Source organism: Ochotona princeps, chromosome 18 (assembly GCF_030435755.1).
Source record: "Ochotona princeps isolate mOchPri1 chromosome 18, mOchPri1.hap1, whole genome shotgun sequence".
In the NCBI taxonomy this organism is placed as follows: domain Eukaryota; kingdom Metazoa; phylum Chordata; class Mammalia; order Lagomorpha; family Ochotonidae; genus Ochotona; species Ochotona princeps.
Window position 1 is genome coordinate 37,762,007 of NC_080849.1, and position 13,626 is coordinate 37,775,632.

The 13,626-nt window shown below is 35.1% G+C and overlaps 1 protein-coding gene across 2 annotated transcripts in view; it reads right to left on the minus strand.

Annotated features, from left to right (window-relative positions):
- Positions 1-695: 695 nt before the first annotated feature.
- DSC3 (desmocollin 3) overlaps positions 696-13,626 on the minus strand; it is a 39,478-nt gene continuing 26,547 nt past the window's right edge. The window contains exons 12-17 of one of the 2 annotated variants that reach the window (XM_058676892.1): positions 13,083-13,307; positions 10,852-11,076; positions 7,018-7,139; positions 4,582-4,836; positions 1,693-1,735; positions 1,479-1,614 (exon numbers count right to left, since the gene is read on the minus strand). In XM_058676892.1, the coding sequence (XP_058532875.1) occupies positions 1,709-1,735; positions 4,582-4,836; positions 7,018-7,139; positions 10,852-11,076; positions 13,083-13,307 (854 nt within the window). In that variant the 3' untranslated portion in view covers positions 1,479-1,614; positions 1,693-1,708. Of the gene's footprint in view, positions 1,615-1,692; positions 1,736-4,581; positions 4,837-7,017; positions 7,140-10,851; positions 11,077-13,082; positions 13,308-13,626 lie in introns of both variants that reach the window. The other variant, XM_004579583.3, reaches the window with a different exon arrangement.

Consider the following 13,626-nt stretch of genomic DNA (forward strand, 5'->3'; position numbering starts at 1 on the left):
AAGAATTGCCCCAAATAGACTTTAACCTCTACATTCTGATGGACAGGTTTTGATTTTTTGGGTCTATATAAAAAGAACGTTGACAGATAACAGAAAGAAAATAGTAATAGAATATTTGATTTCAGGTGAGATAAGTTTTAAAATGCTTGCAGTTTTGGCTTTAACTAATATTGATTCCTCTGAGGAAACTTGTCACCAGAAAGCAAGAGGCTCTTGCTATGGCACACAGTCCTAATATTCACTACTTATGCAACAGCAAATCCACTGTGTCACCTGTCTCTCTCTGTTCTTCTAACTGAAATCTGGTAAATTTTACGTTTTTACAATAAAAAAAAAGTATACCAATGATGTTATACTACCACATAGTTCATAAGAATCGGCATAAAAAAGCTATCTCACTTCTCAGTCTTGGAATCCTATCATAGGACAAAGCCTGTCTCAGCTATATTTTTAATTAACATTGTCCTTTTTGTTCTCAATTTTTAATGTTGCATTGGTTAATAATTTTATGTCCAAAATATTTATTTCAGGTTATATTCTTATAGAAAATTTCTCCCATTGCAAACTCAACAAATCTGCCCTTTAAAGTCAAATTGAGAAGTTCGCAGGAAGGCAGGGTTGTTGAGCCAATTCTTAAAAGTTACCCAAATTTAAATTTAAGTTTAATTTCTTTTGTGTGTGTGTCTCCTCAAACTTTCCTTAAGTAGTAGTATTCAACATGTTTTATATTTTTGAACTGTCATAGTAAGCAAGTATATTGTAACAGTAGCAGCAAAGCTTAACTAATGCTAGACTTACATTTATCAAAGATATTTGTAAAGAAATTATCTTTAAAGAAGAGGAGATACTTTTAGACCCTAATTCCAGTGTTGCAGCATGAGTTTTGGTTATTGCATATTAAACATTTTACACTTCTTGAAAAAAATAGCAATGAATTTTCTTAAAATACAAACTGATGAATACTGCTGCTTGAAACTTTGAAAGTTCAATTTATATTCACGTCCCTTCAATGGAGTCACACCTTTATAAACCCCTCATAAATGAAAATATCCTAAATCAAAAATCCATTTACAACAACTGAGCTACAGACAATAGAGCTCTGAAACACAGTACCCTGTAGAATACCACCTTGTAACTATGTTACTCTTTAGGAACTGAAACTACCACTGCCCCAAATCTTGAAAGGAAATATCAACCACATATTGCTAGTCTGGGAAAAGGACAACATTTAAAATGTGAGGCATAGTTTTATTGGATTCACATAGCTTCACATCATCATGAAGCTGAAAAATTATACGTAGCACCGTCATAAGGCACAACCCCTCTCTATGTAAAATGTAACTGAGGTTTCCAGTATCATTTTTGGAACCCTCCCAAACATATAGCAAAGACATCTCTAATTGCAGCACTGGGACTTTATCTCTTTGTGCACGCTTCAGCTAAGTTAATGAATTTGGGTTCCAAGTTATTTAAGAAGTCAAGCCCATCTTCTTCCTGCTTTTCACTACAGCAGCCTACAGAGCCGGCTGGAGATCCTCTTCCTTCATAGTTATACGCAAGAACATAATCTTGAGATGGCACGTGCTGTTCATCCTGATTACACAGATGCAATTTCTGCAAAATTTGAAAGAACAGATTTATTATTGTTTAAAACAATTTAAACATATGAACATAAAATTAATTTTTATTTACCTTTCATGTTTAATTTTTAACCAGTGTGTCCTCTAATGGATTCCTACACACAAAAAATGCACATGATTGGTCTATATCATGATTGTACCATAAAGACAGTATTACTACATTTCTAGTAATCCGTACACATAGAAATATGCATACAAATGTTTTACTTAAGTACATTTGAGTTATGATTAAATGTTAATTCCTGAATTTTCTATCTATAGGTCAGGCTAGTACACAGAAAAATATACATCATGAATAGGAATTGAACTTGAATGTCAAACAATCCACGTTGTAAAACAATGGTATCCATGGCTTTACCGACCAGCGAAGGGCTTTGGGGTGAGTTGTTTGACATCTTTAAGTCTCATTCTCTTCACATCCAAAATGAGAACAAAAACAATGACCATCTCAAGGGATTATTTTGGAAATTAATGATGAAATACTAAGAAGTTTGATCAAAATACCCAGTACACAGCGAATGCGTGATAAACGTTAGCTAAAATCACTAGCATGTGTAGTTATAAAACAGATAAGATTTACCAAATGGCTCTCAAGACAAATTTTCTGAGAGAGTCAAAACATGACAAGATAGACAGCTGTGTAATAATAATAATAATAATAATAATAACAATAAAATTTAAAAGTCACTGAATTTAAGAGCCGTCAATAAAATCCGTTTTGTAAATACAGGCTTTTGTAATGAAGAAGAACCAAGCATTCAATCCATCTTTTGTCATCATTATCTTTCACCAAAACAACAGAAAAAACTACAGTTTTATCACAGAATATTGCTCATTTTAGACAAGTCAAATACTAAGAATTTTGGGGGTGTATGGTAAAACACTGGTAATCTGATGAGAGAGGTAAAAAAAACATCACCCCCCCAAAAAAAAAACTTTCGGAGACAAGCTGTTGGCACAGAAGATCAAATCCTCTTTGGGAAGCCCATTTGCCTCACTGGAGTGTCTCTCTGGGTGTCACAGTTCTGTTTCCAAGTGCGGCTGATAAACCTCCTGGAGAATCAGCAAGTGATGGCTCACCCAGATTAAGTTAAAGGCTCTCAGCTTCAGCCTGATCCAGCTTTGGGAAGTCTACCAAAAGATGGAAGATTTCTTTGTTTCTTTCTCTATCTCTCTGGCTTTCACATAAATAAAGCTAAATTTAAGAAAGGGAATGCAATCAAGTGATTCTCAACACTGGCTATGCAATCATCTGATGAATTACCCAAGAACAAAAAATTTAACACCAAACTAATTAAATTAGAATTTTTCAGGGTAAAAGGACGACAACAGCAGTATTTTTAAGAGCTTCCCATTGCATTTCTATACATACTGAGAATCCCTCATTTAATTCACCCTTTCCTTCACATTCTTGATTCCTTCTAAATAAAACACTGCATTTGCTTGACACAATACATACTAAAAATATTCCATGGTAATTATATTTAAAATAAATAATGGTGATTATACTAGATTACATATTTCAAAATTTTTGAGGTAATAAATTTTAAACGCTCTCTCTATAAAAATAAGTATTAACATGCTAACAAGTTTAACCTAATCACCCCACATTCTACGTACAAGTACACTATAATGTGTTTTTCTATAATGTTAGATACATGTCTGATTTTTCATTAAAAAATTCATATGAAACTTATTATTTATTCTTTGCCTCAAAACCATGTACAGATGTTTGTGTTTTCACAGAGATATACAGATTTGGTTTTTAATTGTGAGGCGTTAAAATTTTTTTCACATTTTTCTTTTTTATGTTTTTTATTGTTATTATTCTCCATAATACAGCTTTGTAGGTATAGGGTCCCCCCTCCATCACTCCTTCTACCCTCCCCTCCTCCCCTACTAGTTTCCCCATATTATAACAATAGTATAATCCTTCACTGACAGTCACAAGTCCAACATTCAGCTATTTAAGTATATCTTGGCATTGTAGGTATAGGCAATGGTAGAAAATCTGGAATCATATTGTCCTCGTATAATTAACAGTTTCATTATGAAGCCTTTTATTCAGAAGTGGAGATGCCTGCAGCAACATGTTTTCACTTCTCAGTTTGATAGTCTCTATTATGTAGTTCATCTATAAAAATATATCTATGTGGGGGGAGGGTGTGGGGAGGGGTGGGGAGAATCCCAGTACCTATGAAACTGTGTCACATAATACAATGTAATTAATGAATAAAAAAATTAAAAAATAAAATATATGTATGTGCACATTTATCTATCTATCCAACTCCTGTGATTATGCCCAAAGGAAGTGAAATATGCATATAAGAAAGTTACCCACAACACTATACTTATAGCAGCACAATCCACAATACTGAGTACATGGAAACAACCCACATGCCTATCAAAATAGGAACGGATAAAGTCGTGGTGTATCTATTCCGAGGATACTACTCAGCAATTAAAAGGAATAAAATTCTATCATTTGCAACAAAATTGTCCCAACTGGAGATTATTACGCTCAGTGAAATAAGTCAATTGAAAAGGAAAAATATCATATGTTCTCTCCGGTGTAAGGCAATATTCATGCAAAATACAAAAGAGATACATAGCTTAACATATATATATATTCACATTTTTCTATATCAAAAAGTTTTCATGAGGCAAAACCATATGTAACAATGAAATTTTAATGAAGAATATGAGCCGCCTCCAATTTTATGAGAGATTAGAAAGTAAGAAATATTACAGAAATAAGATATTTTACATCAAATAACATAATAAAATCAAAGAGCATTTTAAAATGACCAGAACAAGCTAGAGAAGGCAAATGGAAGAATATGGAAAAACAAAATTATTTACAAATCTGTTAGTTTCAATTTCTCAATATTTTTCACTTGGATATTTAAAGCTTACACTCAAAAACACATAGAGAACTCACTTCACCGAGTCGGGGCTGAGTGAAATTGTGCCACTCGGAGTAGGTGTATCTGCAGCTGTCCATCTCCACGTGTCCTCCCCTGCAGGAGTCCAGCGTGTGGTGATGCCCGGCTCCCCGGTAGGATTCCAAAGTCTGCTGTCCTTTCAGCATTTCAATAGTTTCTTGCCCTCCGTTTCTGACTCCTGATCCCATGGTGCCACAAAAGCCTTGGCTAGAGTTGTTGGCAGTCTGCATCATAACTCCATTGACCGAACACTGAAATCAAATCAAATGAGGTCAGTCATGCCAGGAGGAGTTAGCCAAGTGTGCATAAGAAATATGAGAGAAAGAACATTTATTCAACCTTCATTGATTCATCTGTTCAACAGATATTTTATTAGTTTCTACCTATATGTCACAATGCCAAGACCTATGCAACAACAGACATAGTCCCTTCAATAGCTCCAAAAAGGTGTTATTCCAATGTGAGAGAAAATAATTTGGAGCATGTGATTACTCTGCTAAGTGAGTACAGACTGACAGAAGATTACAGAATCAGAACATTCAAAAGCAAAACCAAGCAGACCAGGTGAAGGAGACTGGGGAAACTCTGAGCTGAAGGACCCAAGATCAGCAAAAGTGGGAGAAACAATCCAGGAGCCATGGGGCCAGTCTGGAGGCAAAGGCAAGGGGTACTTCAGCCAGCTGAGAACGGCTCACCTGGGGGAGCGAGAGACAGAGAGCTACTCTGCATAAGTATAGAAGGCCAGAGAATATAAATATCTATCTGCCATGCTAAAAAAAAAAAAAAGAATAGACCTTATGAATTTTGTGGATATCCAATAAAGTGTTTTCACCTATCGTGGGGAGGAACAGATTTTAAAAAATACCATTCTGATCCATAATATGGAAAACAAGTATGGAGACAAATACATAGTCATTGAGATCACACAGGGTCACTATACTGTTGGAATACGATAAGGATATAAGACAGAGTCAAAGCAACCATCAATGAAAAAAAGTGGCTGCGATCCATGGAGATTCTGCTGGTGGGATCGAGGGATAAGGCAGTCAGTCAATAACTATTTATGCCATGCCTTATTTAGAGTGTCCACCTCCGTCATCCCAGTAAACTCATGTTTCAAGTATCAAGCGCTCCTAAACCTTCATCTTCCCCATCACTAATGTCTTCCTGTGCTCATTAATTATCTTCTGACTTTTTTCTTTTTTTTTTCTTTTTTCTTTTTTCTTTTTTTTTTTTTTTTTTTTTTTTTTTTTGTATTTGGCCAGTCTCCTGCAGAAAATCCTCTTACACTAAAACTCCCTTGCGAAGAAAATAAATGCATACCTTACCTGTAGGTCACCTCCCTGCTTCTACCCTCTCCCTCCACATCTCATTTAGGTTTCAAATGTCCATTCCAATACTTTATTTCTTTCATTCTCCTGACCACATTCCTCAGGCTTTTTCTTCACTTTCAGCTATTTTCACCAACTCTTCACTCTCAAACCCTTCTTATTCTTTAAGTCACGGTGTACACTGTGTCTTTTTCTCTAGATTGTGTGGTTGATCCAAATCACATGCAAAGGCTTATTTATCTGAGTACCACTAAGTATCTTTGAACTCTTATAATGCTCCATCATGCTGTTTATTGCCATGATTCTAGATTCTACTTAATCTTCCGGATACCAGTAGGTTCTATTTCCCCACTAAGTAAACTGAAACATACTTAAGGAGAGACATGCCTTATAAATACTTTTATACAAAGGCACTTCAAATAATTTGTGAAACAAAAAAATCAAAAGCTAAAGTTACTTTGATGCAAAAGAAACTGGAATTCATTTCATTTTTTAAAAAATATGCATTTTCTATCGACCTTGTAAATTCAGAATGTGTGCACGAACTTCAAAAATTGCTGCAACAAATAAAACTTATCAATGTCATTCTCCACACTCAGAAGTGACTAGGATATTTCCAATAAGACAAACGTAAAGCCCAGCATGTCAGATATCCCAACCTAAAAATAAGATAGAAGAGATTTCCACCTCCAGCCGATCCTCGTTCATATCTTCTAGGTTATCTCTAGAAATTTCAGCAAGCTGCTTTATCATTTTTAAATTTCTTCGCATAAATGGCCAGTTAGATATACAAATAATATCTACAAATACAAATTGTAGAAAGTACCAAAAATCTCACGGTTATAGTAAATTTACAACACCAAAGAATGAGTTTAAATTGGAACACTTGAGAGTGGAAAACAAGAGAACAAAAAACAGAATGTCTCGTTTAATAAATGTCACTCTTTAATAAATGCCAAGCAATTATCTACAGACAAAACATTGATACCTACTAAGACTGATCCAATCAAAATATTAATTCACTTCTAAGTTTTGAATAATCTCATGGGAATGAGTGGCAGAAATTATGAGCTGGAGATAAATATTCACTAAGTGACTTACCACTCTGTCATCCCCTGGAGCTTCAGTGTTAGATATAATTAAGTTTTGCTGTGCTATATCTTCAGGAAAATGTTTTCCTTTTCTGGTACCAACAATTCCACATACTAAAGTTAGCAATACAGCTGAGTTTAGAAAAAAAACAAAAAAAGATACTCTATTTAATATACATAGTATAAAATAATAATCCCTTATTTTTATTATAGAGTCATAGACGCAAAATCAAGTCATTACACGGGGTTTCCCCTACATGACCCTGCTTTTCTAATCTGACAGATCATAATTTAACCAAGAATCTCATATCTTGGGTGATCACTTGTATATTTTAATAGTTTTCTTCTATGATTAAGGGATTCGATTATACCCACCAAGCAGAAGTATTTCAATTATGAGTTCTACTGCACAATAAAATATTATGACACTTACTTAAGGCAAAGACATTTAAGAGGCTTACTGATTTTTCCCCAAATTCTTTCTGGCCATTAAAAAAAACAACAAAAGAGAAATTTCCTTTAGAACAGATTGAAATCCATCTATCTTAATTAAATCTATTTTGTGTTATCTGTTCACAGTTTTTATCCTACTCAAGATTTTGACAAACCTGTAATGCAATAAAACAAACAGAAATAAAACCAGCAAATCTTTACAATGTTCTGCAGGATTCTGTACTGCATATTGGCACACTCGATTCCCCCACTCCAGCCAACCACGTATCTTTATACAGACCACAAGCTAAGACATTTACTTTTTAAATGGTTGATAAAAAAAATCAAAAAAGGAATAATATATCATGATATGTGAAAATAACATGAAATCCAAATTTTGCTATCCATATGAAAAGTTCTATTGGAATATAATTATGCCCTCATTTACATTCAGGTTTTCTATTGCTGTGTGCCTCTAACAGGGATAGACATGACTGGTTAAACACACACACACTATCTGGGGCCGGGGTTATAGCATAGCGGATTAAACTACAGTCTAATATATCAGCACTCTACATGGGCACTGGTTTAAGACCCAGCTGTTCCACTTAAGAGCCAACTCCCTGCTAGTGCACCTGGAAGGGCAGCAAAAAATAACTCAAGTGCTGGGCCCCCAGTGTCTACGTGGGAAATCTGGAAGAAGCTCTGGATTCCTGACTTCTGTCTAATACAACCCCAACAGTTGCAACCTTTTGGAAAGTAAAACATTTCTCTCACTTTCTACCTCTCCCTCTTGCTTTATAACGCTGCTTTGCAAATAAATAAAAATAAATCTTACAATGTTCGCTAAGAAGACACTTCAAAAATTTGTGAGAAAATGGGATGAAAAACTTCTATATTTCCATGACTTAATCTTTTCTTCTTCCACTAATTTCTAGCTATGCTGGTCTTAGAGCATCCATTGACTTCTCCAGACAAATTCAGCTTGGAATGTCAGCGATAACTTTACATTCAGAGTGAAATCTCTCTTCTCCCACAGACATTCCACACACTTAAGCTTTACCTCTTCAAAAACAAGGCAACACATCAATGCAGCCTTCTCACTTAGGCCTGGCTAAACAATCTTCTAAAAATTGCAATCATTAGTGGTCTGTGCAGTATAATAGTATGCTAATCCTCAGCCTGCAGCACTGACTTCACAGATGGGCAATGATTTGTGTCCTGGATGCTCCATTTCCCGTCCAGCTCCCTGCTTATAGCCCAGAAAATTAGCAGCAAATGACCCAGATGCTTGGAGAGACCAAGAAGCTGCTAGTTCCTGAATTTGGGTTGGCCCAGTTCTGGCCATTGTGGCTTTTTGGGGAGTAAACCAGCAGATAGAAAAACTCTGTCTCCTTTCTCTGTAAAATACGCCTTTCAAGTGGAAATAAATAAATATTTCTTAAAAGGAAAAAAGTTGCAATCGCTCACACCAATATGCTTGCACATGGATTCCATAGCATTTCTGATCCTAATTATTTTCTGTTGGTCTATGTCTGTCTCTCTCTCTCTCTTTCTCTCTTCTGTATTTTACTATTACATTTATTTTCCATTACACAGCTTCTAGGGTATAGAAATACCCCCTCCCACCTTCCCTTCCTCCCTCCCTCATTATCCCCCAGCCCATTTTCTCCCATATTATTTCAGTAGTATAGTTCTGATCCTAATTCATTTCTACCATTTTTCCTTCATATAATTTAACTTATTTATTCATTCCCTTCCACAAGGCAAAATGTTTGTGGCTTTTTTTTTATATTATGTTTGATGACTAATTCTAAACATGCCAGACAATTTGTAGCAAGCAAGACATATTCTATATATAATTTTTTTGCTGAATAGGTGAAAAATAATGAGCTTTTATTAGAAATATGCCATGCACTGCTCTACATGCCATGGACACTAACTCAATTAATTTCAAGTGCTGTCCATAGAGTAGGATACTGGATTTGAAGATAATTGAAGAATAGCTAAGAAACTTGACTTGGTCATATGGTTTAAACATGACAAAACAGGGATGCAAACCGAGGCAGTCTGCTTCCACATATATATTCTAAATAATAACATTAATCACAAAACAAAGCCCATTGAGGCTTGAGAACTGGATGGAGGTAAAAAGATGGAAAAATAAGGTGTCACTGGGAAATATGGAACTTGCAAAAATGAACCAATATTTCAACATTGGTAAAATTCACCCTAGAAGAGGTATTGGATGCAAATTTGAATATCTCCCCTAGTTCTGTGACTGAGTGATGAGAAAACATGAAATGAAAGTGGGTTTTAGTGAACTTTCCTAGTGATGCAGTTTTACATTACCCTAGTTAGCTCTGAAACAGCTACACAGTCCAAGTATGAGATTTTTGAATTCCAAGAATAATGTTGTGCCCTTTCATAGAAAATGCTAAAACAATTCAAATGATACAAAACAGATTTGGAAAGCACACACATATAAAGGATGTTTACCATTTTAAAAACTCTTTCCCTTCTTATTTTTTTCTTATTTATTTATTTATTCAAATGATCTTAGTTGATTAGGGTACAAAGGGTCAAGGGCTACAGGAAAGTAGGTAATACCATTGTTTCCACACTAATATCATTTTTTTTTCCCTGTACCTGGGGTCAGGGGAGAAACAAAGGGAAACAGACTGAACAAGCCTGCAGTACATACTGGCATGCATGGGAACCAGGGTAGGGGGCAGGCCTGGTGGGGTTATGGGGAGTTGCCTCAGCTAGGCTGCAGCTCCCACTGGTTTGCGTGAGGACCATGTATGAAGTGGGTGGGATCAAGCTGGATGACAACACCAATTGGTTCAAGCGGATGACAGGGCTGGAAACAGAACTGACCCAGCAATTGCAATGACCAGCATGTGCGTAAGATGATTGCGGCGACGGACTGTGCCACACACTGTACTGGCAAATTCACACAAGAACCAGGTTTGGGCTCATCTCAGATGAAGTTTCTTTGGAGATACCTCCAACTGAACTGCTGAGCTCAGAACCCCAACCATGAAGAGACTATGTCAGCCAGTAGATTCTGAAGAGGTTTTATCATGATTGGAACGGCGAGATTGGCAGCAATTCAGAACTGTTGAACTATCAAAACTGCTTGAGCAGGACCATCAGAACGTGCCTCACATTGGGGACCTGGGATGGGTGGGAGGGTGGGTGGGGCTTTTCCCTTTGTTTCTCCCCCACCCCAGATACAGGGAAAAAATTATTAGTGTGGAAACAATGGTCTTACCCACTTTCACCCTGTAGCCCTTGACCCTTTGTACCCTAATCAACTAAGTAAGATCATTTAAAAAAATAAATTAAACAAAAACCTTTCCTGAACTTAGATATTTTTTATATTTTTTAAGTAAGTGAAAATACTTACAGAATAGTAGTGCTATACCCAACAATATCGCAAGGATGGCCCATTTTCCAAGTTCTATTTGTCCACTCCTTGGGGCAGCAAAACATTGACTTGAATGTGTACAGTCACAAAGATTAACCTTCAAGGTTTTTGTTGCAGACATTCCTGCTCTATCTTTTACAGTAATAGGAATTAAATATTCTTGAAATTCAGCATTTTTCTGATATGAAAGACGGGCAGCTGTATCTGAAAATAAATGATTATTTTTATAACTAATTATCTACTACTTAGAATCTACTTCACCAAGTTCATTTGGAAAACCATTATTCTTAAGGAACTACCTCCCATATGAGAATAAATATCAAGACAGTGCTATCTCAAACCTTTGTATGCCCTTTGCAATAATTTACAAGACATTTATAAAGAAATAGTTTGGCATTGGAGGACCCAATGGCATTCAAGCAGTATTTGACAATCTTTTATCTATACAAATGAATAATGATAGATTGTCTGTTAACACAAGGCTCAAGCATTTTGAATGAATTAGCATATTCATAAAGAATTAACACCTTCAGTAAATGCAAATGATGTACAAAGTTCACAGACTCTCACTCATTTACCTTTTGCATTCATCCATTATAATAATAAATAAAGTGATTTTTGAAAGAACAACCAAATGCTACCATTAATACCATCTATCTGATACTAATATCAATAACAGGAAGTTAATTAAGGTTATCCAGACTGGTTATAATGCATATACAAATACAGATAGATCTTTATCTCAGCAATTTGGTTTTTTATTCAATTATGATAGTCAAATTTTTCCAACATTCTTGATATCTATTTTAGTGGCTTTATTATCACCAAGCCAAAAGCTCCATAGACTTTCCATGCAAACACAACCTTCTCAGATTTCTAAAACAGACCAAGTGATGTGGCGAAGCAACATGATGTGCATTGAAAGAAGTCATGTGTTTTTTCTAAGACTTGATAAATGCTTTGTTTGAACTGTAAAAGCTTCAAAAACTTTTGGCTGCACTTCTCATTTAAGAGCTCCACAGGGAAATGTGAATTAAACTTGGGTTTATTCTGCATCCTTCATAATTACATAGTGTCTAAGACAAAAATTTCCTCACGTAAGAACACAAGCTGAGCAATAGCATCTAATTTATTCACTGTAATGCGATAGCTTCTGGTTTTCCTTATCAATCTTATCGCCTTTTAGACTGACCTTCTGTCACCATCATCAACAATAATAAACCTGGACAAATGGGTGCTACATCGCCCTATTTGCACCCTTCCAATGCATATCAACTGTTGGCTGCACTGCAACGCTCAATCTCATAGGAACGGAACATAAGGTCCTCTGGTAACCCTTGGCATTCCTTCACAATATTTTTATACTCCAACAACTCTGCTTTCCTCATTCTCCTAGTATGTTTCTTTTTTGATGTACATTTATTATTTAATCTATTACGGATTTAAAAATATTGGTTTCCCAGTTCATATCTAGTAATTTTGGGTTAGGTGCTAAATAACAAAGATGAACTACAAATCTCTGAAAATCCATGTATTGGAGGAAAGCAGTAAACAGACTACAATACAATAAGAAATTGCTATGACACAGCTAGCAAAAGTCGCAGCCTCACTCCTCCTTCAGGACAGACTTCGTCAATCCTGACACTTAAGCTGATTTGTGTCTCTCTTCTTTATAATGTCAGAAACTGGAACAGTGGTTCATAAATAAAGTAATATTATGAACTTAAAAGTAACTTTCAATATCTTATTTTTAAAAATCAATTTCACCCTGAGATTACACATCTTCTCCTTCATTAGTATAACATAATTTTAATAAAATTAAAAATGCATTTATTTCCTGTGAATTCGAGATTCGCAAACCGCTAATATAATGCATACATAGTAGAGAATATATAATCTTAATCATACACATTAAATTTCTGTTAACATTGTAATATTAAGTATGTTTCAAAAGTTTATCTAAATGATAAGCTTCCCAATACCATAATGAAAGATTTTGGTCATTGTCATAAGTATAAACTTTGCCTTCATAAAACCTGTAGTTCCTTTTACTTTTATCCACTAAATAACATAACATTATAAAATATTTGTGAAATACCAATTTAACCCTCTAAAATCAACTGAGAAGCAATCTTTTTGTTTTTGTGCAAGCAAATAAATCTAATCTCTAATTGTTCAGAATATATCACAGATTGCACATCATTAAATACCATTAACTCTGTTGAGGGTCCAAATTCTACTGATATCTGGAGAAGCACTTTCCAAGCTGAAGTAAAATGGAGCTCCGTTGACAGCATCATCAGGATCAGCAGCTAAAATGTCAGCGTATTCCATCTTTGACTTGCAAATTATTATATAATCTTGAGGAATTGTTGGTGCGTTATCATTCACATCTTCAATGCTCACTATAAGTGTTCCAGTACATGACCTACCAACTACAAAGAAAGGAGTAAGACTTAGAGTTGCTTCTAAATTCTTTCATAGTGTCTTAAGGAAAATCATCAGTTAGATTCCATATATTGATATTTTGGTGCTTTTTTTGTTTTTACAAACTCTGATCATCATAGGAATGTAAACAAATACACATGTATAAATTAAATATGTAAATCTTTAAAAATAATTGCAGCTACCCTAACAATTACAGGCTTCAATTAACCTTTTGCCAGAATTACTATCAAAGCATAGAAGCATATACTAAATTTCAAATGCTCTCTTTTTTAACATATTTATTTTATTTATTTGAATGGTTGAATG